Source organism: Electrona antarctica (genome assembly GCF_951216825.1).
Source record: "Electrona antarctica genome assembly, chromosome: 7".
Taxonomy (NCBI): Eukaryota; Metazoa; Chordata; class Actinopteri; order Myctophiformes; family Myctophidae; genus Electrona; species Electrona antarctica.
Genome location: NC_136812.1, coordinates 13,357,307 through 13,383,839, shown reverse-complemented (window position 1 = coordinate 13,383,839; position 26,533 = coordinate 13,357,307). Strand labels below are relative to the sequence as shown.

The window sequence follows — 26,533 nt, the reverse complement described above, 5'->3', positions numbered from 1 at the left end:
GGCATAGTATGTACCTTAATTTGCTTTGTGTTTACATTAAACAATAATGATAATATTGTTTACCAATCCTTTCTCTGTATATACCATCTGTGGTAAGTGGTATATACACACCCCTCTCTCTGTATTTTTGGTGTTTTCACAGTTTGTCTTGGTAGATGGGGACGTTTTTGGGCTACCAAAACAAACAGTGAAAACACCAAAACACAGCAAGAGGGCACATGTACTATAACTAGTGTTTCTCTTACTGCATGTGTCTGTCTCGGTGTGGGAGAGACTGACATCTGTGTGTTTGGGATTTGAAGGGCGACGTGGGACCGATGAGACTCCGCTCGTCCTTTTGGTCCATGTTATAGCGACCAGGGCCGATGATGTTCTGGGGGAAGGATAGCCATTATTATAATACAACTTATGATAATAGCATTCCTCATCTAAAAAGGAGCAACTGATATTCTGAAAGATCTCCTGTTTAGTTCAACAGTAAACGTAGCAAGGCTCAACGATCCATTTCTTTTTAGGTTCACCAGGTGAACTTCACCTATTATTTAATGTCTCACCTGCTCTATAGCTGTTTCTTATAATGCAGATAATGTTATTTAATAAAAGCAAGGTTGAAAGGGGGACATCAGGTTTTAACCACTGGAACCCCAGCATCCCTAATGCGAGGGGGAACGTTCGCCAAAAATAGCTAGATCTATACAAGCTTGTAGATCAGCCATTTTGGGGGAGGGGGGAGATTTGGTGTAGAGTGAAAAAAGTTTAAGGTTCACTTACATAGTTCCTATTCTGCTGCTTCTCTTGCTGTTTAGTCTGTCGGGGGGCGGAGGAGAGGAAAGGTGGAGCGTTGTGACTTCCAGGACGGGCTGGGACCTTCACCTCATGGGCTCCTGGTGCAGGTGAAGTCTGACCCCCAAAAAAGGAATAGAGAGCTGATAGTATGCATGCATATAAAGTATTGTGTAGTGTGTACAATATTATCTGTTGATGTGATATGATACCAGGTTTCTTTTTTCTTTTTTTTACAATTTAGGCATTTACCAGACACACAAATAAAAATGCAATGCACCTAAATAAAATACTTAACATATTTAATCCTTTAAATGTACTACTTTGTTGTTTTGTATGTCAGTGTGATGCCTGTAACTGACAGCTGGGCGAGGGCACTGGGCCAGGGTCGCGTGGAAGATCCTCTCAGTGGGTGTGGATGGATATTGATCTAATGAGCTGAACACCCCGTGCTTTCTCTTCTCCCTTTGCTTCAGCTCGTCTCCGAAGCTGACCACCTTGTACTGTCCAGGAATCGGACCCATGCGCTTCTGCAGGGACATGCAGTATGCAACACAGAACGCACGCACGCACGCACGCACACGCACACGCACACGCACACACACACACACAATCAAATGCACAGAATGTAGCTTAGTTGCCCTGAAACAGTGAAAATATAACAGCTTAAGCACTTAAACCCTATATATAGGGTTTACATAATAGTAGGTGTGCTCCTTTTCCCCTGACTATACCAAATCTCTCTCAAAAACAGCTGATCTACAAGCTCACAATGCGGCATGTTGCGAAGCGTTGTGAGCTTGTAGATTATTAGGTTAGGTTATTGCCATGAGCATTTGCGCCTGTCGTAGACATGCGCAGAGCAAGTTCAGTCAGGGAACCTCAGTACCGCCTCAGCATCACGCTCCCATTCACATGATTCACTCAGCCAATCACACACTCACTCCATCTTCATACCGGCTACTTTAACCGGAGGTTTGCATTCCTCCTTCTGCTTGCTTGCTCGCTGCTGCTACCGTATACCTGCGCGCTGCAGTATACAACTTGCTTGCTGCTACTGTATCAGCGTGCCGCTGTATACAAACCTTCTGCGCACCCACCTCCACCCCAGCTACCACCTGTCGTTTTGGATCTACTGTTTAGGTACGGGGGATTCAGAGTCCCTATGGTCGGGACTGATGCGCTTGATCTAAGTACCTAAAAAGCAGATCCAATACATCGCCAAACCATAATGAATATACTGTATTGCTCATCTATATTCAATAAATATATATTACATCCTTCTTGAGTTGTCTGACTGAACCAGAATAAGGATGCCTAGGGTTCATGTGGTTAATTCAAACATATCGAGTGTGCAATTGTGCCTGCATCTCTCTTCCGGTATGTGTGTGTGACATTCCATTTGATTTACCGGCGTAGCACTGTGGCCGGACGTGAGCGGCTTGTCTCTCTGGCCTGTGAAGAGGTCATAGGGTCCTCTTTTACTGACAGTCCTGTTCAGCAGGATGTCAACGCTACTCTTCAGGTTGTAGGAACAGGGGCTCGGACCGCTGTCCTGCACGCACGCACGCACGCACGCACGCACGCACGCACAGACACACACAACACAGCACAATACATAGTCTCTGCTTCAGCTCGGTGCACCACATGCATCGTTTTTATGATTTGCTTTTTTATGAATGACCTACTTGGCCATACGGTGTCACACAAAGGTAGCGAAAATATCCGATCTACAAGCTCAAAACACATCGCAAATGCAATTTTTGAATTTGAATCCTTAAAGGTAACAGTTTATAGGTTTCCACTCGAAAGTGACGATATGTACATGTGCAGAAACCTAGTATAAGGTTTCTGCCTGACAGCAAAGATTCATAGCATAGTATAGCCTACTGTAATATTTCAATGCTACAGCAATACTTGAGTGTTTTCAGAGAAGCGTTTGACTGGACCACAGAGGTCCATTTGAAAGCATCCTGCTGACTCAGCCCTCCTCTCTTCCAGAGCAGCCCAGGGCACCCCTCCTCTGCCATAGCTGCCAGGGCCTGGCGTACAGCTCTACACACACACACGCACATGCACGCACGCACGCACGCACACACGCGCACACACGCACACACGCACACACAGACACACAGACACACACGCACACACACGCACAGTCGCGCACACACACACACACACACACACACACAGACAGACAGACAGACACGTGCATGCACACACACACACACACACACACACACACACAAACATGCACGCACGCACGCACGCACGCACGCACACACACACACACACACACACACACACACACACACAGACAGACAGACAGACAGACAGACAGACAGACAGACAGACAGGACAAAGGTTAACCACTTAAGCACTATTTCTCGTTGTACAACAGTGTATTTCAAAAATCTAGACACTCACAATACTGTGATTTTTTTCCCACTACATTTTCTTTAAAGACTTTTGAAAAATCATGATTTTTATAATTTATAATATAATTCAGTTTCACCTAATAATGACATGCCCACCAAAAAGGTAAAGTTACCGTGTGAAAGTAACATTGGGCTTCAGCTGTCTTTGGTTTGTGAGAGCTGGCACCGATTCACTGATGTAAATATACTGTAGTTGTCCCATGCTGAGCCAGTGTGTGGAAGTGATGATGACTCACCTTCGCCACCTTGAACCGTCTCTCCAGACTGTCACACACGCCTCGCGCGCTGCCCGGCTTGTTGGTCAGCTCCTGCATAAGGTCTCTGCTCTCATAGGTGCCAGGGCCCACTTTGGTTTTCTACACAAAAAGAAAGCAACGCTTAGCCTACATTTATTTGTCAGGAAGACCACATTTGGTCTAAGGCCTATAAGCCGGGTCTTCAAAATGGGGTTGGGGTTCCTGGGCCTAGGGGGTCTTAAGATTTACTACAGGGGCGGTAAAATGTTTGTGTGATAGCTGATAGGACCTTTATTTGAACCCTAGCATCCCTACATCCCAAGCTCATATAATGCCTCGCACTGCACATTAATGAATCCAGCACAACGCTACACAATGACAGTGCTGTCGATACAAGTCTATGAGGGATGCACATGCAGATTAGACACCAACGGACCGACATGTGGAAACAACGGTCGGACATGCGGTCGGACATGTGCTGCTCTCGTGCTTGCGGTTAGGGTATAGGTTAGGGTTTGAGGTAGGTTGTCGGTCTAATGACAGTCGGACCAATAGTATGTCCGTCTATTAAGCTATCTATAATGAAAAAGTATGAAAAGGTCAAGGTTTAATCTGCAACTAAATTTGATACAATATCTAGTGGCAATCCCTGCTTCATCTCTTTCTCTCAGATAAGGGGGTCCATGGCCTGAAAAACTCATGCATGGTGAAAGCAGCCAATAGGAAACAAACTGATTATTCACATTTGACTCTTGACACTTCTTCACTTCTCTTTAAGTTTGTCCTACCCACCAGGAACTGTTTGTGTACCCAGGCCTCTCTATAGAAGAGGTGGGGTCTCTGTGCTTCCCTGGAGGCCTCCAGAGCTCTGTGCCAGCCGGGTCCTTTGGCTCTCTCTGCCACAGATTGTGCACTGAAATCACTTCTTCTGTCAACGTCGTATGTTCCCGGGCCAAGGCGCCTCTCCTGAGGGTTTCATAGAATCAAAGAAAGAAAGTATATTAAAATAAGAATTATATATAATAAGAATTATAATAAATGCTGTTATGATTAGGATCTTACCAGTAAATACATGTATTGATTCACTCTCATCTGCGTGAAGCACTGATGCACTTGATGACCATGGTGTCAAAGTGTATCAGTACAGTATATGCAGATAAGAGTGAATCAACAAAATGCCACAGACGAATAACAGTCTAAGTCCACACTATTGATCCATAATGTATAGATGATAGATAAGGGTTCAGGACAACGAGGCCTTTTCGTGGAGGGGTCAGAATGAAATTTGGACTTAGACTGTTTTTCGTCTGTGGTACTCATTAATGTCAATCAGATAAATGTCAGTCCCATAGCAATGTAATGATAACATTACAACATCATGTAATGACATCAACAGTGATAACTACCCTGAAAGTTGTGGATGACTTAACACCAGTGCAGCTTTAATTTAGACATAGAGACAGACAGACAGACATCATCCCCAAATGCCAAATTATGACCCTGTCCTACAGCTAAAACCCACATGTTTTATATTCAAACATAGGCTACACCTACACCATTGTTTGTTCCAGTCCGAAGTAGGTCAAACCAGAATGTCATCCTACCCTCCATTTAGGCCTAGAAATAGTAGCAGTGGTTCCTAAACCTAAGCTCAAGACCTACAAGCAGGGCCGGTTCTAGGGGGGGGGCAGGGTCCCCCCTTACAATTCTGTCTGCCCACCTGAGTGGGGCTGGCTAAATCCGGCCCTGCCTACAAGAAAAATGTGACGTTTGCCCGGGACCCAAATAAGTGAAAATAGCGGGTCCCGACCCACTGTTTGGGAAACAATGACCTACAGTTCAGTCTACGTCCCTCTGAAGCTCCTTACCACTTCACACTCATGCCACCACACAAAACACTGAAATGCCTACCATGTCACTGGTCATCCTCTTGCAGTAGGGGATCTGGGTGTATCCTCCCACTTTCTTGTTGGCAGGATGGACCCCGGACACATCAAACCTGCTTCAAACAGAGCAATGTTCAAAACTGGTCCCAAAGCCCAACTATATATGCTAATTTAGATAAACCTGCCCATATATATTTTATATATCCTGTCTAGAGTCTAAGTCTAGAGTAGACCATCTCAAAGTGGGGTCGGGGAACCCACAGGGGTCTTGGGGGGAACCAGGGGGCACCAGAAAAAGTATAGTTAAGACAGCATCACAATCATTTTAACCACTATGCAAAAATGGCAGATCTACTAGATCACAGTACATCTGCTATTTTTTTTTTATTTTTTTTTATGAATCTCAAACTGAATAATTTGCCTTTTTAAATACAAAATTCCAGAAGGGGATCCACGGTCAAATACATATCAATTTGGGGGTCCTTGACATGAAAGTGTTTGAGAACCACTAGTCTAGACTATAGACAATATGTTTGGTGACTTACAGAAGTTACAGTAGAGCTGTATAGACATCATGATGCGTGATGCCTATTGTATAAGCTGAGAAGTTCAGATATCTAATAGACTACATACAAGTCGTAGTGAAAAAGAAATGGCAGGGCCTGTCTCACCTTGCGGATTGTCTTCCGAATGGAGAGCCTTTGAATTTTTTCTCAGCCATTGTTTCACATTTCTTCCCTTTCCTGAGAAACAAATGAAAATCTTCTGTTGTTGCCAGAGACGTGACTATGGCAACACAAGCGTTACAATACAAATCATAATATATTAATGATGTCCAACCTAGCTGAACCTAGCACACCATGTAGCCTGAATGCAGCTAAACCTGTTTTCCCTGTGCCATAAACTACTACTAGGCTATGCCTAGTACTACTACTACTAATACTACTACTACTACTATTACTAAATGACGCCAGGCTATCCAGGGTTTAATGAGGTCAGTGTCGTGATCTTCAAATATTGAGATCTGATGATAGTCAGCGCTCCACATACAGTATATGGAGATCCATGTGTTGTACCAACTTGGTTCATTTGCAAGTGTGACTTGCAAATGAACAGATCGACATTGTTGTGATATTTATAAGAGGTGTTTGCAGCTAAGACTATTGTGGGCCCCTGCATGGGGCCACAATCTGGTTTAAACAAACCAGATGCTCTGGGGGAAAAAACTAAAAAAGGAAAAGAGCACAAAAGGTAGGCTATAGCCTATTGAAGATCTGGAGGAGTTTTATTCTATGGTTTCATTGGTTTGTCAGCAAATGCCCGTGCTTAATGCCTGTATGCAGTTTAGGGTTAGGCATAGTTTTACTGGGGTTAAGTTTAGTCCAAGATTAGTGGTTCCTCCCATCATGAACCCCAAATCACTTTCCCTCTTGAGTATTTAATTCAAAACGTTTTCTCTCTCAATCTATATACTATATCCCACGCGATGGGTACATGTGTGCATCCTTGTTTTGGCTTTCCATTATCAAAGTGAGGATGAGAGTAAATACGTGGAGGATCATCCTAGTTGCCTGGGTATTTGGCGCCACCTGTTGTCCGATTTCGCCCACACACACACACATAAGAAGAAGCCTGGAGCTGGAGGAGTATTTATTTTCTCCCCACGCCGTCCTGTGTCCAGATAGACCGTCAGCAGAGTGGCGTAGCCTACTGAGCAGCTCTTCATGGGACAGAGACAGCACCTGCCCGGGGACCGCCTGTCCTCCACAGGTATGCTTGTTGTTGTATCATCTTTATAATTATACTTTTATGCGCGTTTGAGCCATATGAAAGCCAGTGCTCACCAGGTGAGTAGCCCGTACGGGTTTATTTTTTCTTCACACATGCTTGCTCACACATCCTCCTTATTTGAGCCTATTATATTGCCGCTGCTGCTGCTGGTTTTGTGGTGGACTGGTGGTTTGTTTTTGGTGAAATTATTCGTAGTTTTGTACTTTTTAGACCACAATACATTTGAATTAAACTAGCGAACTGATTGGTAAACGGTTCTCTATCACATAATTCTGTATTGCTTGGCAATGACACCTGTTTGAGTAGGTAATGCAGTGTATTACAGGTACCTAACTGTATGAGGCTACGATGTATCTTATAAGTTTTGCTCTCATTTGTCTTAATATATTTCTTGTCCCCCTGCAGAGTTCACCTGGAGCCATAGTTTATGAGGCTACCATGAAAAGTCTGAAGGCAAAATTCAAAAAGACTGAGGTAAGAAACCCACCACACTGTGTGTGGAATCGGATGTACAACTATATATTCTTTTTATTATTATTATTATTATTATTCAATAAGCCATACAAGACTCGCGTTACAGACTTGACATGATATTAACCAGTACAAGACAGACAGTATTCAAGTCAGTGGCAGGTGGTCATTGGTCAGGAAGTTGTGCGTGTGTGTGTGTGTGTGTGTGTGTGTGTGTGTGTGTGTGTGCGCGAGCGGGCCGGGGGTCTCTGGGATTTGGTGTCTGAGAGCAGCAGCAGGAGAGTAAGACCTCCAGGCTCGCCAGACCTGTGGGTTGTAACCAGAACTCTCAGGTAGCCTTTAATTATTCACGTGCACAGTGCACACACATACACACACACACACACACACACACACACACACACACACACACACACACACACACACACACACACACACACACACACACACACACACACACACACACACACATACACAGGCATGCACACGCATGCACACGCACGCACGCACGCACGCACACACACACACACACACACACACACACACACACACACACACACACACACACACACACACACACACACACACACACACACACACACACACACACACACCTGCATCCCTAGTGCCCTGCTGTTGTTGCTGTCCCAGGGGGAAGACTTTATAAGAATGAATGGTGTTTAGACTCCTCACAGAGGAAGAGCTGCTGAGGCAGTGTGGTGGAGAGGAGACACTCTGCCCCCTGCTGTTATGTCTTTCCTCTTGTAGAGGGACTGATCTGACTGCTCCCCTCAGCTGAAGATGACAGAGATGTTTACTCACTGTCTCTAGTCACTACTGTATTTGTTTTAATTAGAGATGGAGAGACAGACAGACAGACAGACAGACAGACAGACAGACAGACAGGTATATTAGGTAGACAGGTAGATTAGGTGGGTGGGTGAGTGGATATGTATTAATAGATAATACAGTATAGATACAAGCATATGCATGCTGCAGTTTTGTACTCATTTAGGTCTCTTCATGTATGCCTGTGCATGCTTTTTAAGAAGTCATAACCGTCCCATACCATGCAGGGCTTTACAAACAAAACAACTTCTGTATGGTTTGGTAACGGTTCCAGGGTGCCACAGTGTCCCCTCTGCCCTGCCCTGTCACTGTGTATGCTATGTTAGCAGAGCAGAGCCAGCTCGCTTTCTCCTCTTTATTTGCTGACTACTTTAGATCCTGCACAGGGCCCGGTCTCTGCTTCAGCTGCAGAGTCCCGACTCCACAACACTGCCAAGAGAGAGAAGGAGGGGTGTGTGGGGGGCTGGTACCGTACTGTACAGTATACAGTACAGCTATCCTGTGACCCAAACGCGTGGAGACAGCAGGACTGGATTAAGAGAGCCTAATCTAGAGACAGCGAAGAGAGAGAGAGAGAGAGAGAGAGAGAGAGAGAGAAGACAGTATTGGGTTAGAAAAAGGAGGACACAGGGAGGAGGTGGCGGAGCGTGAGTGTGTGACAGTAGACTTATGCCTCTGCTAGGAGAAGCAGCAACGAGCACAGGGAAGAGGGATGTTTTTTTAATGTTTGGGCTGCAGGAGCACTGCGTATGCTATGGATGGAGAGGGACGGTGTTGTGAGGACAGGCTAGTGTGTGTTTGTGCGTCTGTGCGTGCGTGCGTGTGTGCGTGCATGTGTCTGCGTGCGGGATGTGTGTGCATGTGAGTGCGGTCGTCAGTATTGAATGTCATGGTGGATGTTTACATGGTCATTTAGGTAGTCAAGTAAGTGTGATGCTGTTTGGACTATGAGGTGACGTAGACTTCCTAAAATGTAGCGTCGGTTCGGTTGTCCTTGTTGTCCTTGTTGTTTCCTTCCATATATTGTTCCATATATAGTGACCACACAGCGGATCTGTGTGGTCACTCTGACCTCTGAGGATGAGGATGTACAGTGTGATTAGGGATTATGGGTAATAGAGTTCTAGAACTGGTGGGATGTGTGTGTGTGTTTATTTGTTAATTAAATAGGCAGTTGTTGTGACACAGTGGAGGGTCAATACAGTGTGTGTGGTGGTGGTATAGGGATAATGGTGTGTGTGTTTATTATTTGTACACTGTGTCTGTGTACTGTACTGTCAAAACATGTCGGCATGTGTACCTCAGTATACACAGAGATGAGTGTGTATACTGGATGTTTTTGTACAAGTTAGAGCAAACAAGTTCTATTTCCGCCTATACATTATGTAAGTATAGTCAATCAGGTGCTACTGCACACACAGTAATGTGTGTATTCCGTAACGCACTTGTATAAGTGTGTCCGTGTATATATAGTTGGTACACACAGAGGTGTGTGTTAAGCCTTTTATTAGGATGGACCCTAAACAGCCAGCGTTGAATAGCCTGGTGAATAGTATCTGTGCCTGCTTCAGCCTGCTGCCTCTACCAGTAGGTATCTGCCACCCTGGCCAGCATGATGTATGCCAATAAATATGTATTAGATATGTTATGCAGCTATCTTTCAGTTTGGGCTAGGGGCGCCAGGATGAAAGGGGTTAATACAGTTTCTGTGTGCATGTGCATGCATATGTGAGTGCGAGCGTGCACATGTGTGGTTGTGTATTGTATTCATGCATGCATGCGTTTACGTTGGTATGTGCGTGTTTCTGTTGGGCAGATAGACAGACAAGGACATTTAACATATATCATTGCATTTGTCTTTAATGTCAGAATGTCTGTCATCTCAACCTAACAGTAAAAAAATACATGATTTATTTCCATCTTCTTCATTTATCCTCTTTGTTTGAACCGTTAGAATTTTGTGGTGTTAACTCTAACTGAATTCTGTTGTGTCTTTTCTGCTCTTATTACTGAAACGTGGACAGCCACTGTGACTCGTTTCATATCGTCTCTTTCGGGTGGAAAACCTCATATGTCCAAAACTGCTGCTTTTCAGGATTCAAATTCAAAAACATCAAAAGTAGCACATGGACACGCTCAAAACGAGTCGCTTCGTGCCACATTTCAAGCTTGTAGAACTGCTACTTTTGATGCTTTTGTGTGACGCTGTAGTATGATCAATTTGGGCACCATTCATTTACGGGGGAAAAAAAGTTAGAATATGGAGATAAGAGGTTTCCACCCGACAGAAACGATATGATATAAAATTACATACGTCATCCTCGTCCTTCGATCGATCGATGGCTGCATGGCAGAAAAGGAAAAAAAAGGAAAGCCACTCATTGTTGTGTATGTTATGAGATACGGGGGGTATGGTATCACTGGACAGTAGGGAGGATAGGGTTGTGAACTTGTACGTGACCTATCCCCCCCCCCCCCCCCCCCCCCCCCAGAGTCAGGACTGGAGTAAGAGTGATGAGAGGCTCTTGCAGGCCGTGGAGCAGAATGAGCCTGACAAGGTCACAGCTCTCATGGTGAAGAAGGGCCTGTGCCCCACCAAACTGGACGCTGAGGGCAAGTCAGCGTGAGTTCATCCCTTCACTGCTGTCTCTGTGGAGTTCTCTCTCCCTAATTGAACATTTATCTTCTGTTGACAAAAGAGCCGTGTAGAGATTTACTATAGGAAGCCTTTGAACATAAAACATATCCCTTACGTCCACTGTTGTCCTACCCATTTTGTGATTTTTTTTTTACCTTATACATTCGTATTATTGTGAATTAACATCGTTAATTACAGGGATTACAGGGAACAGACTTTAGACTTTACAACTTTTGAAAGTTTAGCATTTAATAAAATGATGGAAGGTGAAAACGTGAAGTAAAATGACAGTGGAAATGATACAACAATTTGTTATAAGGACAGCTGATTAAAGGTGTGTCTTCTGCTGGACCTTTCTGCCGGTAGGTTCCACCTGTGTGTTTCCCGGGGTCGGCTGGACTGCCTGGAGACCATCATCTCTCATGGAGGAGACATCACCGTCAATGATGGTGCCGGTATGGAAGTTCATAGGTCCATTAGTACTCGGGGGGACATTCTATAACCACTTAAGCCCTATGTACTTCTTCGTATGGTTCCCCCCTTCATACATGTTCGTAGGAATTCACGCGTGAATTCATTCATTTTATTTAATAAATAAAACCGACTTACGGGGCAAGAGTTAATTGGTCCCTGGGAAGGGAGAATAAATATAGTTAGCATCTATTCAAAAATAAACAATATGTATAAAATAGTAATTTTCAGTCTATCACACATTATCACACATCAATCATATCATTAAAATTAACCCATTTTGGGCGGGAACCCCTTTTGGTGTTAGCATGATGTTATGCTTTAGCTATTGAAAAATAGCAGATCTACAAGCTCATAGCGCGCAAAAATCGAAGAACCACTGACATAGAAACATAGCTTTTTCAGAAAACTGTCAGGATGTAGAAGACATTTTTAGAATCTGATCTCAGGTCAAAATGGGTTAAAATGCTACAGTTATGCATTTCCCCCCTCAACCCCCCCCCCCCCCCCCCCCCCCACCAGCAAATCCAACCCTGTTGAAGGTCATCAGAACGCTCATTCTGCTGTCTCATTAACCAAGTTTGTTATATACTTTACATCTAATGTATTGTATATCTTTGCACTAATATTGACTGTCTTCCTGTTCCTCTTTGTCTTGTTCAATCTGGTCTGGGTTGGCTGTATACTGACTCCAGGCTTCAGCGCCCTTCATCTAGCAGCCAAAAACAGCCAGCCTGAGTGCTTGAAGAGGTTACTACAGGTAAAACAGAATGAAACGGAGAAACAGAGCCTTGGACGAGTTCCAAAATATCATCTAAAAACTAGGGTTGGGATCCGGGAACCGAAGGAACCGGAATCAGTTCTATCACATTTGGAACTGTTTCCCGGAACCGGTTTATCACACTGTCAGAGCTGGTATGTGGACTTCACTGCCTGCTATGCTAGACAATTACAATACCAGTGGTTCTCAAACTTTTAATAAGGACCACCATGACTCTGAGAATGTACTGCACAAATTAAACCAAATGTGACCAAATTTGACTGAGAGACTGCCATTGGATTTTTTTTAATTTTCGTTTTTTCATGTCGTATGAAAGCAGGGAATCATAGCTTCAAATTGACATTGGTTGTTCAGTTTGACCCACCAGTTTTGGAGATATGGCTTATAGAGTAATGTCTTGCAGAAAACAGCGAGTTGAGAAAACAGGTTTGAAAGGTTCACTTCTGTGGTCTCTAACATTACACCTAGCTACATGTTTAAGCATTTATTTCATATTTACATGTCGATTTCAGCTCTGACACTTATTTCAGACATGCTCTAGTATGTGAAGAGTCTGCCTGTGCTATTAACTCATTTTTGGAAAAAAAAAGAAAACAAAGTTTTTCCCCTCTGGTGAAAAGCTGGAATTTGGCAGTCTCTCAGTCAAATCTGGTCACATCATTTGGTTCCATTTGTATACTCTCAGAGTCACAGTCCTGTAAGTGTCCCTTTGGAACCCCCTAGGGGAGTCGTTAAATGGAAGGAACCGGACCGTTAAAGAGAGGAGGAAGAAGGAAGTGGAATCATTGAAAATCGTTAAAAATGTATTCAGGGCTGTCATGCATATTACTGTATATTCTCTTTGTTTACTTTACTGCTGCTTCAACTGCCACCCTATTCCCTCCACAACAGGAGCGATTGCCTGTAGACAACCTAGACGGTATTGGCAGAACAGCGCTGCATCATGCAGGTAACTACATCTAACTCTACACAGCAGACACTATAGAGAGAGTTCCCCAAATTGACCTTCATCAAGTCATGGACCCTCATTTCAAATGATTACTATGAGGACTCTGACATTAAACAATAAGTAAACAACAAATAAGAAAGCCATTATTGAGCAATAGTTAAATTAAACGACTCACATCGATGCTCTACAGAGTCTACAGAGACAGAATGAGCTCCATGGTGGCCTCCCTGTTACATTGCACTTACACTTGCAACAGATACTTGCCACGCTTAAAACCACTGTGTTGTAATAGAGTGCTGCTGAAAAGAGAGGGGGTATCCTCGTACAACACTATCACTATGGTAAATGTTCTGTTACTGACACACATACAGTACAGTACATCTACAGTTTCAACCTCCATCCTGTTTGTTCGTTGTGTGTCCTGCAGCGGTTAGTGGCTGCTTGTCCTCCACTGAGACTCTGTGGGATTTCAAAGCGGATCTGGATTTCCAGGATAAGGTAAGCACAGGGAATTCATTGAACTAACATCATAAATTCATAATGCTCTCTGGGTCAGTCTTTCCCAAACATAGACCCACGACCAAACCCTTTCTATGGGTCACGCACGACTCAGTAAATATCAAGGTATTGTAAAATACAACATTTTAAAATACATTTTCAATATAAACATTTACATTGGGCTTAAGTGGTTAATTCATAACTATTTTTTGTAATTTTGGAGACACAGAATTTGTCTTTTGGTTCTCGTGGTGAAAACGTTTGGGAACCCTTGGGTTCCATATAAATGGGTTACATTTATATGATCTTCTCTCGGGTCTCTGCTAAAAACAATCCATCAATCATCTACAGCTCATTCAGAATGCAGTTGCTAAGAGATGACATTAGCTGAATACAATAATTCTCATTGCTGCACACTGCACAGGCTTCCAAGTGAGTAATAGAATTGATTTTGGCCGTCATCTTTAAATCTCTATGGTTTACGGCCAAAATACTGCTCTGAGTTGCTTTGACACTATGAAGCCTTTAGAAGTGCCAGGTCGTCCAGGACTGGTCTACTAACTGCCCCTAGAGTACAGAACATGACGAGGCATCATTTAGTTAGTTTGACACACATAACTGAAACTTATCCACCGGAGGCTTTGAGGCTTATACTTTTAAATCCAGGATAAAAAACGTCTTCTATGTCCTCCATTGCCTTCTTATTAGAATAACATTTCACCTCAGATCTGTTTCTTTATTATCCTTTAATATTTTCCCCGCAATTACTTCCAATGAAAACTTCTGCGTAGCGATAGTTCATTATAGGCACGGAAGGCAGGAAGCTTACGTGGCTCACTCTCCGCGGACCCCCATTCATTCTCTAAATAGTTAATTCATACATGCTCCCTCGAGTCAGTCTGACTCTCTACGTTTTTAAACAGCCTCTATTCACTGCTCATTCTACGTGCTTCGGTCGTACAGCTGTCTGTGTCAAATTTCCTCCACCTCCCCGGCCTCCCCCCTGTTGTATTTAGTTCCATATTTTTACTAGGATGATTATGTGCATTGTACTATGATACGTGGTAGTTTAATTATGTAATTGAAGGTTCAATGTTATGTTCATGTAATAGGCTAACTGTATGTTATGCTCTGCTCTGGGGAGTTTGTGATCTCAGATTATGTCATGCTTGCGCAGGTAATCTGTAATATCACATGAGAGCCACACCGCCAAACTGAATGCAATATCATTACATTAAATGGTTAATCCTGAGCTGAAGTGTCAGGATTAACCAAAACAGCAAAAGTAGCAGATCTACAAGCTCAAAACGCGTCGTTTCACACTTGTGGTTTGGTACTTTTGTGTGACACTGTAGTATGATCAAGTAGGGCATTGATTTATGAGAAAACACAGTTAGAATATGCGGATAACAGTGAAATGTTCTCTTTCAGTATCTCAGTGAGCTTTATGACATGTGGTGTGTGTGTGTGTGTGTGTGTGTGTGTGTGTGTGTGTGTGTGTGTGTGTGTGTGTGTGCGTGTGCGTGTGTGCGTGTGTGCGTGTGCGTGTGTGCGTGTGTGCGTGTGTGTGTGTGTGTGTGCGTGTTCTTCAGGAAGGGGCCACCCCTCTGATCCTAGCCGCTCAGATGAGCAGAGTGGAGCTGTGTGACTTTCTGTTGAGTCGAGGGGCCAACGCCAACATACAGGACAGCCAGGGGAGGTAACAGCCCTCTCTCATAACAGCACTGCTGTACTTGTACTATTTTCAACAACAAAAGGTTCCATGATATAATTTAAATTGTATCGTGCAGAAAAAATATTATGTATAGCTTGAGGAACCAAATAGAATAGAAGTGTGCCACTTCTCCATTGAACTTCAATGGACGCAGCCACCATTTTCAATTACTTTGAATGGTGATCTTCTTCTTGATATGAGCATTCATTTCATTTTCATGGGTGTGAAACGGAAAGAAATTAACACCTGTCCACCGCCAATGGCTTGTCGGTTTCCTTTCCTCTTTGGCCGGTAAAATCACAGAGACTAACTAGCCTTTCTGGTGTGTACAAAAAAAATCGAGCCAACTCCCTGAATTCTTTGTATGATCTACAAGCTCATAGCGTGCCACCGAGTGGCGCGCTACGAGCTTGTAGGTCTGCTATTTTTGAAAAATCGAAGAACGACTGACATAGAAACATAGCTTTTTCAGAAAACTGTCAGGATGTAGAAGACATTTTTAGAATCTGATCTCAGGTCAAAATGGGTTAAGTTTAAAGCAGTGTGGCCGCTTGCACTTATTTATCACCATACCTCACTGTGTTGTACTTTAGCTTGTTAATGTTCACTGTTCACCACCCGGCCCAGGTCCGCCCTGATGCTGTTAATGTTCACTGTTCACCACCCGGCCCAGGTCCGCCCTGATGCTGGCCTGTGAGAGTGTTAATGTTCACTGTTCACCACCCGGCCCAGGTCCGCCCTGATGCTGGCCTGTGAGATGTTAATGTTCACTGTTCACCACCCGGCCCAGGTCCGCCCTGATGCTGGCCTGTGAGATGTTAATGTTCCCTGTTCACCACCCGGCCCAGGTCCGCCCTGATGCTGGCCTGTGAGATGTTAATGTTCACTGTTCACCACCCGGCCCAGGTCCGCCCTGATGCTGGCCTGTGAGATGTTAATGTTCACCGTTCACCACCCGGCCCAGGTCCGCCCTGATGCTGGCCTGTGAGATGTTAATGTTCCCTGTTCACCACCCGGCCCAGGTCCGCCCTGATGCTGGCCTGTGATTTAATGTTCCCTGTTCACCACCCGGCCCAGGTCCGCCCTGATGCTGGCCTGTGATTTAATGTTCCCTGTTCACGCCCCGGCCCAGGTCCGCCCTGATGCTGGCCTGTGTTAATGTTCACTGTTCACCACCCGGCCCAGGTCTGCCCTGATGCTGGCCTGTGTTAATGTTCCCTGTTCACCACCCGGCCCAGGTCCGCCCTGATGCTGGCCTGTGAGATGTTAATGTTCCCTGTTCACCACCCGGCCCAGGTCCGCCCTGATGCTGGCCTGTGAGATGTTAATGTTCCCTGTTCACCACCCGGCCCAGGTCCGCCCTGATGCTGGCCTGTGAGAGTGACAGTGCTGAGACAGCGGAGGCTCTAGTGAGGGGCGGGGCCAATTCACAGCTGATCGACGCCCTCGGACACAACGCCACCCACTATGGCGCGGCCACAGGCAACCAGCGGCTCACCTACCTGCTGCAGAACGGCACTCTTCCAGCTCCAGGTACGTGTTCATTCCCTCGCCTCTGTGGCCGTCCACTCACAGTTTACCATAACTCAACACACACTCACTGACACACTTATGGAGCTTTTTACCCGAAGTCCTCAAGCTGCTTTTTGTGAAACTCTCAAACTTTTCTCGGGGCGGCGGTGGCTCAGGGGTAGAGTGGCTGGATGGGAACCGCAAGGTTGCCAGCTCGAACCCGGGCTCCCCCAGAGTTAGTGTCGAAGTGTCCTTGAGCAAGACACTGAACCCCTAATTGCTCCTGATGTGCAAGTTGGTACCTTGCATGGTTTCCTCCGGCATCGGTGTATGAATGTGTGTGTGAATGGGTGAATGTAATGCACAATCTATGTAAAGCGCCTTGGATAAAGGAGCTATATAAATGCACCATTTACCATTTTCTTGTTGAAGCTGCTCAGGACTGGTTCTAGCTATGTGTCTCCGCTCACCAAAGAAATGACTGTAGAGCGAGGAAGTAGATCAAGGGAACAACTGGGGATGATGATAGTGGAGTTGGAAACAAAAGAGAGAAACGACTTGTTCCTCTTACCTTGAAACAAAACCTTGGTTGAGTTACGAAGGAGGGATGTGTGACGGTTGGTTTAGAAAGGAAGATGAGAGGAAGAGAAGTATAATTTGTTTGACAGTGTACAGATAGCTCTCACGTGTCATTTTTATACCGCCACCGGTGAGTGTGTGAGTGAGTGTGTGGTTGAAGGCATTACAGTTTTTGGGTTGTCCCTCCATTTGTTCCCTCTACCCGTCCGTCCGTCCGTCCGTCCATCCGTCCGTCCGTCCGTCCGTACGTGCGTGCGTGCGTGCGTGCGTGCGTGCTTGCGTGCGTGTGCGTGCGTGCGAGCGTTTGTCACTGTATTTGTGTGTTCTGAACCAGTGTATTGTCTTCTGTCTCCCTCCATGCACACACAGCCCCTGAGATCACAGTGGAGGAGGTAACAAAGCAAGCACACACACCACTGAATGTTACACAACATATCAACCACAGCATGCACCAGCAACACACATGGGCTGCAAGTTAACTATCCATTATTTTATCAGCGATTATTCTTGATTACTTTTTCAATGAATCAAATAATCGTGACATTTATTTATATTTTTGTAAATGTCTTTTCTTTTTTATATATCAATGAATCAGTGAGAACATTTTCAAATTTACATTTTATAAACATCTAAATCCATTAAACTTCAGCATTACTTCGGCGGTGTTGCGCGAAAATACCGTAGCCAAAATAGTAGATGTATATTAAGATCTTATAGATCTGCTATTTTGTCATTTTTCCCCCCTCAAAGTCGATGATTTTTAGTAAAAATCGACGATGAATTAAATTGATTAGTTAAGTGTACACTGTTAACTACACTGTTACACCCCTACCACTGAACACATTTAGCAGTATGAGCTGATGGTTCTTTCAGGCTTGCTGTTATGTTTTGCTTGTGCTCCATCACTGACCCATGCTGCACTCTGAGCTTGACCCCCACTCTGTCTGTGACCCCTCCCTCACCGCTCGCCAGCTGCCCCCCCCTGCTCCCCCGCAAGTGCAAGGGGGCTCGACCCCCCGCAAGAGGAAAGCACCCCTGCCCCCTCGCTCCCCTGTCCAGGTACCGTAAGAGGTTGTGTGTGTTGTTGAACAACACGGAACATGAGTACTACTCACGCCTCTTTGTCTGTATGTCCTTTGTGTTGACAGCATGCAGCTTTTAGGCTTAACATTTTCACGTCATATTATTGATAACTCTTGCCAGCCAACACATTTTATACTGTAGCATAAAGACCCCCCTCTATTACACTGTATACCGGTATATATATTATAGCATTTTACTGCAGTTTAATGTTTTCCTATGCCAACCTGTAGACAATGATTCCTGAGACTATACTGTAGAACATTTTTGTCAAATAAGTGCATTTTGAGCATTAAACATTTTAAGACTGCCTTAAATGAAATTTTTGTATAGGGCGGTGGTGGCTCAGGGGTAGAATGGCTGGATGGTAACCGCAAGGTTGCCTTGCCGAACACCGGCTCCCCCAGAGTTAGTGTCGAAGTGTCCTTGAGCAAGACACTGAACCCCTAATTGCTCCCGATGTGCTGGCTAGTGCCTTGCATGGTTTCTGCCGCCATCGGTGTATGAATGTGTGTGTGAATGGGTGAATTGATGCACAATCTATGTAAAGCGCCTTGGATAAAGGCGCTATATAAATGCACCATTTACCATTTACCAATGTCATGTTCCTTGAGGGTGTTCCAAGTGGACCCTTACAGGTCCGGTCTGTAAAAAAGTTGGAGAACCACTGCCCCCATGCAAATAACAAAAACAAGAAGTAGAATTAGCTGGAGGGGGTGCTTTTCATTAATAATGGACATATTGAAGGCTTCATGTGATTCTGTTCTTCCACCACCGGTCCGTGATCCAGGGTTTACAACCTTCTCCAGGGCCCTGCACTGCTGCTTCCCCAGCCCCGTCCCCCGAGCCCCCCGACCCTAGTCCCCCTCCTCCTCCGTCCCCAGAACCACCGTACCCTGCCCAGGTAAGCCGTGTGAGTGTCTGCACGTGCACGTGGTTCTTTGTTTGTGACGCTTTATGTCCTATTCGTTTGTGCTTGCCTTGTCTAGGCCTGTCCCCAACTAAGAATTTATATAGTCAAATCTGATTGGACAAATGTGACCAGATTTGACTGAGAGACCATCGCGCAAATTCCAGCGTTTCACCAGAGGAGAAAAACCTTTTTTTCCCCCCCAAAATGAGTTCATAGCACTCTTCACATACTAGAGCATGTCTGAAATAAGTGTCAGAGCTGAAATCGACATGTAAATATGAAATAAATGCTTAAACATGTAGCTAGGTGTAATATTACAGACCACAGAAGTGAACCTTTCAAGTGTGTTTTCTCAACTCGCTGTTTTCTGCAAGACATTACTCTATAAGCCATATCTCCAAATTTAGTCACAAATGTTGCCTAAAGTCGACTGGCAGTCCAATCAAGCAAGTCAATTGGCAGATTGTCAGTCGAATCAAACTCCCTGATTGATTTGTTGAATCATCGACTCTTTTCTTACTATGAAGAGTGTCGAATTGCGACACATTAAGAGCTTGTAGATGCTATTTTAGAAATAAATTGAAAGTATAAATTCTGGGTTCCCAGAACTCAGGTTATGCCATCTCCATCTCTTCTGTTTCTGTTACAGCAGAAAAGAGCCAATAATTGCTATGGCCCATGAAACGTAGCCATGTACTGTATGTCACACTTTTGTATAGAAAGTGTGTGTGTGTGTGTGTGTGTGTGTGTGTGTGTGTGTGTGTGTGTGTGTGTGTGTGTGTGTGTGTGTGTGTGTGTGTGTGTGTGTGTGTGTGTGTGTGTGTGTGTGTGTGTGTGTGTGTGTGTGTGTGTGTGTGTGTGTGTGTGCACGCGTGTATTTGAGTTGGAGGACGAGGAGGTGTTTGAGGAGATTCGAAAGCTGCGTCTGGAGAAGGGCCACCTGCTTCAGAAGATCAAAGGTCTGGAGCAGCAGCAGAGCGCCACCTCTGCCCTGGAGGTACATGACAACAAATCACAAGTTAAATGGAAGATAGATTTCATGTGCAACCAAATAATGTGCTTCACACACAAAATACAGTTTCAGTTAGATTAAAAAGTACATTTATTTCAGTTAACTACAATTTGTTTTTCTTTTCACTGCTAGTTTGAGTTATTTTATTTAGTTATTTTGACTTTGTGTGTGTGTGTGTGTGTGTGTGTGTGTGTGTGTGTGTGTGTGTGTGTGTGTGTGTGTGTGTGTGTGTGTGTGTGTGTGTGTGTGTGTGTGTGTGTGTGTGTGTGTGTGTGTGTGTGTGTACGCACGCGCGCACGTCCAGGTGTCCCAGCTGAAGCAGAGTCTGGAGCATGCGGAGGCAGAGAAGGAACGACTGCAAGCAGAACTAGAGAGCCTGCGGTCAGAAGGTCACGGGGTGGGAGCCAGTGACATGGAGGACATGGATGAGATGCTAGAATTCCCAGGTGTGTGTGTGTGTGTGTGTGCGCGTGTGTGTGTGTGTGTGTGTGTGTGTGTGTGTGTGTGTGTGTGTGTGTGTGTGTGTGTGTGTGTGTGTGTGTGTGTGTGTGTGTGTGTGTGTGTGTGTGTGTGTGTGTGTGTGTGAGAGAGAGAAAGTTTCATGAATACTGTGCAGTGGATATGCTGCACGCAATTGGAAGCTATTCTATTAGGTTGTTAATTCTATTAATACTCCCCTCCAGAGAAGCTGCTCTCTAGGCATTCGAAGGCCTCTCCTGCCCAGGATCAGGCCACCTCAAATGGGGACACAGACTCAGCGGAGCTACGCAGACAAATAGAAGAGCTTACTTCACAGAACTCTGAGTTAGCTCTCAAAGTGCAGGTGAGGTTGCAGACGATACAAGGGCACCAATTGCACACATATTGCAAAAACACAAGCACACAAGCACAAATCCTTCCCTTTAACGGAAGTGAATTGGTAGGGAATGGATCATTTAATCAGCTGATGTGAAAAGTCTTCAAGGCTAGCTGAGCGGTGCCTGACTGGATCATTAATCATGCCCACTTTAGTCGTGGAGGGAAACAGCAGTGCTACGTGCTACTGAAGCAGTAGCATCCAAACAAGCATAAATGGAAGACTTGCAGCTGCATGTGTATTTGCAGACATGCAGCAGCCATTCTTTCACTAACTGGGTCAAGGTTTCTGGAGGTACGTAGATTATTATAATTTTCTCCACGCTGTTAAATAAATGTTGCTGGTGTGGTTTATCATTTACAGCTGGAGTGGTGTAGTTAGTATAAACCAGGGGTTCCCAAACTTTTTGGACCAGGTACCCCTTTTGGGGTAGACATTTTTCCAGGTAGCCCCTCATCTGAAGCGGCCGCAGAAACCTTTCAAGTGTCCTGAGTCTTTTTGTTGTTTCTGCAGCATGCGTCCTGCTGTTACTGTTTGGGGTCACGGCAGGTTGACTGATGTTGTAGTTTTAGTAATCATGTCAGCTATTGGCCCAAAGCAAACATGGGAGAAACACAATGAACAACACAAAAAATACGTTTATTGCGCAACTTAATTGTAATGTTAAAAAAAGTTTAAAAGTTTTTCTGGGAATTATTTCGGGTACCCCCTGGCTATGCGTCGCGTACCCCTAGGGGTCTGCGGACCTCACTTTGGGAACCGCTGGTATAAACCACAAGACCAGAAGAACAGCTGTAGAGACAGGGAAGAAATCATGCTTAAATCTCAACCTCAACTAGTCGCTTGAAGAGTAAAAGCCAACCCTAAACACAAGAAGAGCCTAAGAAGCCAAGATGGGCCTAACTAACAGAACAGATCACACAGCAATAGAAAAGGAGAAAAATACCCTGTGGAAATGTGGATGTGGGGGTGGGAGAAAGACACCACATTCAGGGGGTTGTGGAGGCGTTCATCCAGGGAATACCTGGCTGTCAGGCTCTGGCACTGGACTGGGGTGCATTGGGATCTCCCCACTTTTCAGTCTGGTTACCCCTGTTGTGTGCACAAAGCTGCTCTGGCAACTCACTGATCTGAATGCTGTCTCTCTGCTGCTCCGTCCCGGATTGTTTGAATGGCCCTGTCACACTGAACGTGTTTGATAGGTGTAGAATCTACACGTATGGCATGTGTATCTACACTGTAGATACACATGTTACTGATGTGCTCATTGTACTGTGTGGTGTGTTACTGTGTAGATGCTGGAGATGTTTGAGAGTGACGACACAGACATGCAGAGCTCCAGTCCAGACGTTGTCCCTACTGAGAGGTACGAGACCTTGAGGAAGGAGTATGAATCCCTGCAGGAGCGCTACGCCCAATCCCAGGCCTCAGACGGGGCCTCCAGCGTGGCAGAAGACGGGTTAGTTTGGTTGTTTGTTTGTTTGTTTCGTTCATTCATTCATTCATTCATTCAGTCAGTCAGTCAGTCAGTCAGTCAGTCAGTCAGTCAGTCAGTCAGTCAGTCAGTCAGTCGGTGTGTAGTTCAGATCATCAAACATCCTCAGAATTCATAAATGTTTCTACTCGTGGACTTCATTTTGCCTTTCAGGAGTTCTGTAAATTACCTGAAAATATTGGTTTATAGTGAAAATATATATTCATTATTCAGATGTGTAATAGTTAGTTTTCATTTTATATAGGAATAGAAAACACGGATTCATTGTCTATTGTTGACCGTTTTTTCTTTTGGATGAAATCTGGATTTCCTCCAACAATCTAGATTGTTCTACACTGTAGAACAATCTGTTCTACATCTGGAGAGTTGTTGGTACCTACAGTAACTACATCTCAATGCCTTCCAGATATGGAATATTGGAACCTTCAGCAGTGCTCCTTTAATTAGCCTTTCTGGGGTTTTAGACTTCCTGGATGATGAGCATATGAGTATAATAATAGACATGATGATTTGTCTCCATATTGGGTTCCAATCATATAGCTTTATTTTGTTTTTAATATATATATTTTTCAAATATCTTAATTAGTTCAAGAAATTTTGAAAGGCAAATCAGAGCAGTCAGACATTCCCCTTGGCCTACCTCCTTGAAATTAAACAGTTCACAACGTGTCGATGTAGATCGGCTATTTTTGAGTGGTGTAAACCACTCCTACAACTGGCTTTGTTAGTCTGTCTGTGCATGAAAAATGAGCATGGTTGCTACGGTCACCCAGTTCACCCGGGTGTGATTTCATTACGTCAGACATTACGTCAGATCAGAGCTGATCAGGCTATATAAGACATTACACCACTCAGTTCACACGGGTGTGATTTTTATAAAATAAATAGTTAGAAATGCCTAAGAAGTTTAGGCATAAGGGGACTGGGTCCAAATAATGTCTTTAAAGGACCACTTCATATAATAGCTCCTCACTAATAATCATGCTAAAATTGCACAATTCTTTTCTACTCAGTCTGTGTCTCATAGGAGGGCTGTGGGCAGTTCAGAAACCTGTCCACCAGTGACATCATCGTCAGGCAGAATATTTACAGGATTTCTTTACAAAAAAGATTTTCATTATCTCGAGAATGATGGCTTCCATTTTCGCATTGCAACTTTTCAGGACTAGAAAGCCTGCAGGTTTCTATTAGCTTGAATTCCCTATCGATGATGTCACTGGTGGACAGGTTTCTGAACTGCCCACAGCCCTCCTATGAGACACAGACTGAGTAGAAAATAATTGTGCATAGGGCACGGTGGCACAGTCGGTAGTGCTGTCGCCTCACAGCTAGAAGGTCCTGGGTTCGATTCCCGCTGTGGGCGCTGGGGGCGTGTTCCCTCCTCCGCGTCATCAGTGCCCATACCTGAGGTGGGGTTGGCGAAAGGGCCCTTCTGTGTGGAGTTTCTCCCCGTGTCCCCTAGGGTAGGTACCCTCACAAAAACATGCAGTAATCCTGGTCTCTAAAACTACCTCCCCCTGGCCAGCCGGGGCGCCTGATGGAGGGGAAAGGAACTGGTCGGAATAACGTGTTACTTCCACACGCTACGTCTGACCAGGGAAATTCCCCCCTGTCAGGTGAAAAGAAGCAGCTTGGACTCCTCATGCATAGAAGGAGGCATGAGGTCAGTCGGCTGCCCCACCAGGTTGGCAGAGGAAGTGTAGCGCCCAGGATTACATTAGATAATTGGCACTGGGTGAAAAAACTGGGTTGCAAAATCGTGGGATAAAAGATATTTTAAAAAAAAGAAAAGAATTGTGCAATTTTAGCATGATTATTAGTGAGGACCTATTATATGAAGATAGGTTGAAAAGTGGTGAAGTGGTCCTTTAAGCCACATACAGTATCTACAGAAGGAGGGACTGAACATTTCCATCCTAGCAATATTCTGCGTCTTGCTATAAGTGTGACAAACCCTACAAGGGAGGGCTCTAGATGAACAGCAAAAAACATGTCCAAGACTGTAGTAGACCAAAGATGCACCAAAACATGACTGTTATTAGCTGCGGTGAGAGGGCACATCTTTGTTTTTAAATGTAATAACATCTCTAAGAATGCTAAATATTTATTTGATACACATTAACAACAGCCGGCTGACAGCTTCATCGGCAGCTGTGGGTGCTTCACTCTCAGAGAGTGTAAATTATGTCCCAGATCTGTGTTGAAAAGATCAAATAGCATATGAGAGGATGATAGTCCGCATGCAACATGATTTATCTTGATCCATTTTTAGCCCTGCTAAAAGGAAGGCAATATCAGTCAGTCGACCTCCTAGGCATCTGTCCATCCGTCCACCACTTTGGTCCCAAACGAGATACAGTATTGGTGTAAGACATTAATTCAATATCCATCAGAGATAAGAGAGGTTTTCTTCACTTCTGAATGTCTCCCAAATGTGCTGCTTCGCAGGAGCGACACAAAGTCTCAAGGGGGAGGCGTGGAGGGAGAGGCTCTGAAGGTGAAGTTGCGCAGCTTAGAGGAGCAGCTGGCCTCCTCCCAGTCTGAGCTGGAGGAACTGAAGGAGCACATGCGCCTGGGGGTCCTCTCCGTGGAGCTATCCGGGGAGGAGGAGGAGGAGGAGGAGGGGGACAGGGCACGGCAGCAGCTGAGGGCCAGGGTGAGGGAGTTGGAGGTGGAGCTAGCCAAGAGGCAGGGAGCGGAGGCGGGTGACAGTGACACAGTCAAACAGCTGACAGCCAAAGTGGAGGAACTCCAAGCCGCCCTGCAGGCTGAGAAGGAGACATCCAAGCAGCAAGGACAGAAGACTGACATCGGAGGAGGAGGAGACGACGAGGGAGAGACAGTGAAGCGCCTCAGGGAGAAGGTGGCCGAGTTGGAGGGAGCTCTGGCGGAGAGCCGGACGCATGGGAGGACGGATGGAGGAGGAGGAGGAGGAGCAGTGGAAGGAGATCTGGTGCGGCGGCTCCAGGGCCGCTTGGGGGAGCTGGAGGCGGAGCTGAGGAGGTGCGTGCCGCGCTCGGAGCTGGAGGAGGTGCAGGTCACCCTGGGGTTGCAGTGCGAGCAGCTGGCGAGGGAGAGGGCGGAAACGTCGCTCAGGCTCAACCAGGCCCTGCTGGAGCTGGAGAGGCTCAGGCCTCCGCTGCACGACGAGGAGGAGGAGGATGAGGAAGAGCGCTCCGATGGTTCGGAGCGCTCCATCACGTCAGGTTAGTCTGTCCGTCTCACCTTTGTGCTTCATCATTCATACGACGCTGCGCGGCTGTTCAGAATGTACAGTCGTTCTAACTTGTTAGATAACGTTGCTGTCGGGCAGAAACCTCTCATCTCCATATTTACACTTTTTGTAAATTTGTTTTTTTGACACCCTACTTGATCGTATAGCATCACACAAAAGTATCAAAAAAGCTGGTAGTGCTGTCGCCTCACAGCTAGAAGGTCCTGGGTTTGATTCCGGCTTGGGACACTGTGTTCTCTCCCCCGCTCATAGGTTGGGTTGGCAAAAGGGCCTTTCTGTGTGGAGTTTGCATGTTCTCCCTTCGTGTCCCCTAGGGTAGGTAGTTAGGTACCCTCACTAAAAACAT

The 26,533-nt window shown here is 45.2% G+C and overlaps 2 protein-coding genes across 2 annotated transcripts in view; one reads left to right on the top strand and one right to left on the bottom strand.

Annotated features, from left to right (window-relative positions):
* Positions 1 to 241: 241 nt before the first annotated feature.
* Positions 242 to 6,140, bottom strand: LOC306926123 (ciliary microtubule-associated protein 2-like; the record flags this gene model as incomplete). Its single annotated transcript, XM_079505383.1, has 9 exons — positions 6,015 to 6,140; positions 5,369 to 5,456; positions 4,250 to 4,423; positions 3,458 to 3,577; positions 2,701 to 2,838; positions 2,195 to 2,338; positions 1,146 to 1,313; positions 772 to 900; positions 242 to 373 (listed from the first exon to the last, which is right to left on the bottom strand). The coding sequence occupies exons 1-9, from the start codon at positions 6,062 to 6,064 to the stop codon at positions 242 to 244; spliced, it is 1,143 nt and encodes a 380-aa protein (XP_079361509.1). The 5' UTR covers positions 6,065 to 6,140.
* A 1,402-nt stretch (positions 6,141 to 7,542) lies between these two features.
* Positions 7,543 to 26,533, top strand: part of ankrd24 (ankyrin repeat domain 24) — a 29,364-nt gene continuing 10,373 nt past the window's right edge. Inside the window, exons 1-16 of the mRNA XM_079505382.1 lie at positions 7,543 to 7,608; positions 10,947 to 11,077; positions 11,459 to 11,547; positions 12,259 to 12,323; positions 13,236 to 13,293; positions 13,721 to 13,791; positions 15,384 to 15,490; positions 16,860 to 17,038; positions 17,966 to 17,988; positions 18,569 to 18,655; positions 19,467 to 19,580; positions 20,473 to 20,586; positions 20,906 to 21,047; positions 21,285 to 21,424; positions 22,753 to 22,916; positions 25,401 to 26,158. Coding sequence (XP_079361508.1) covers positions 7,573 to 7,608; positions 10,947 to 11,077; positions 11,459 to 11,547; positions 12,259 to 12,323; positions 13,236 to 13,293; positions 13,721 to 13,791; positions 15,384 to 15,490; positions 16,860 to 17,038; positions 17,966 to 17,988; positions 18,569 to 18,655; positions 19,467 to 19,580; positions 20,473 to 20,586; positions 20,906 to 21,047; positions 21,285 to 21,424; positions 22,753 to 22,916; positions 25,401 to 26,158 — 2,278 coding nt within the window. The 5' untranslated portion in view covers positions 7,543 to 7,572. The remainder of the gene's footprint in view (positions 7,609 to 10,946; positions 11,078 to 11,458; positions 11,548 to 12,258; positions 12,324 to 13,235; positions 13,294 to 13,720; positions 13,792 to 15,383; positions 15,491 to 16,859; positions 17,039 to 17,965; positions 17,989 to 18,568; positions 18,656 to 19,466; positions 19,581 to 20,472; positions 20,587 to 20,905; positions 21,048 to 21,284; positions 21,425 to 22,752; positions 22,917 to 25,400; positions 26,159 to 26,533) is intronic.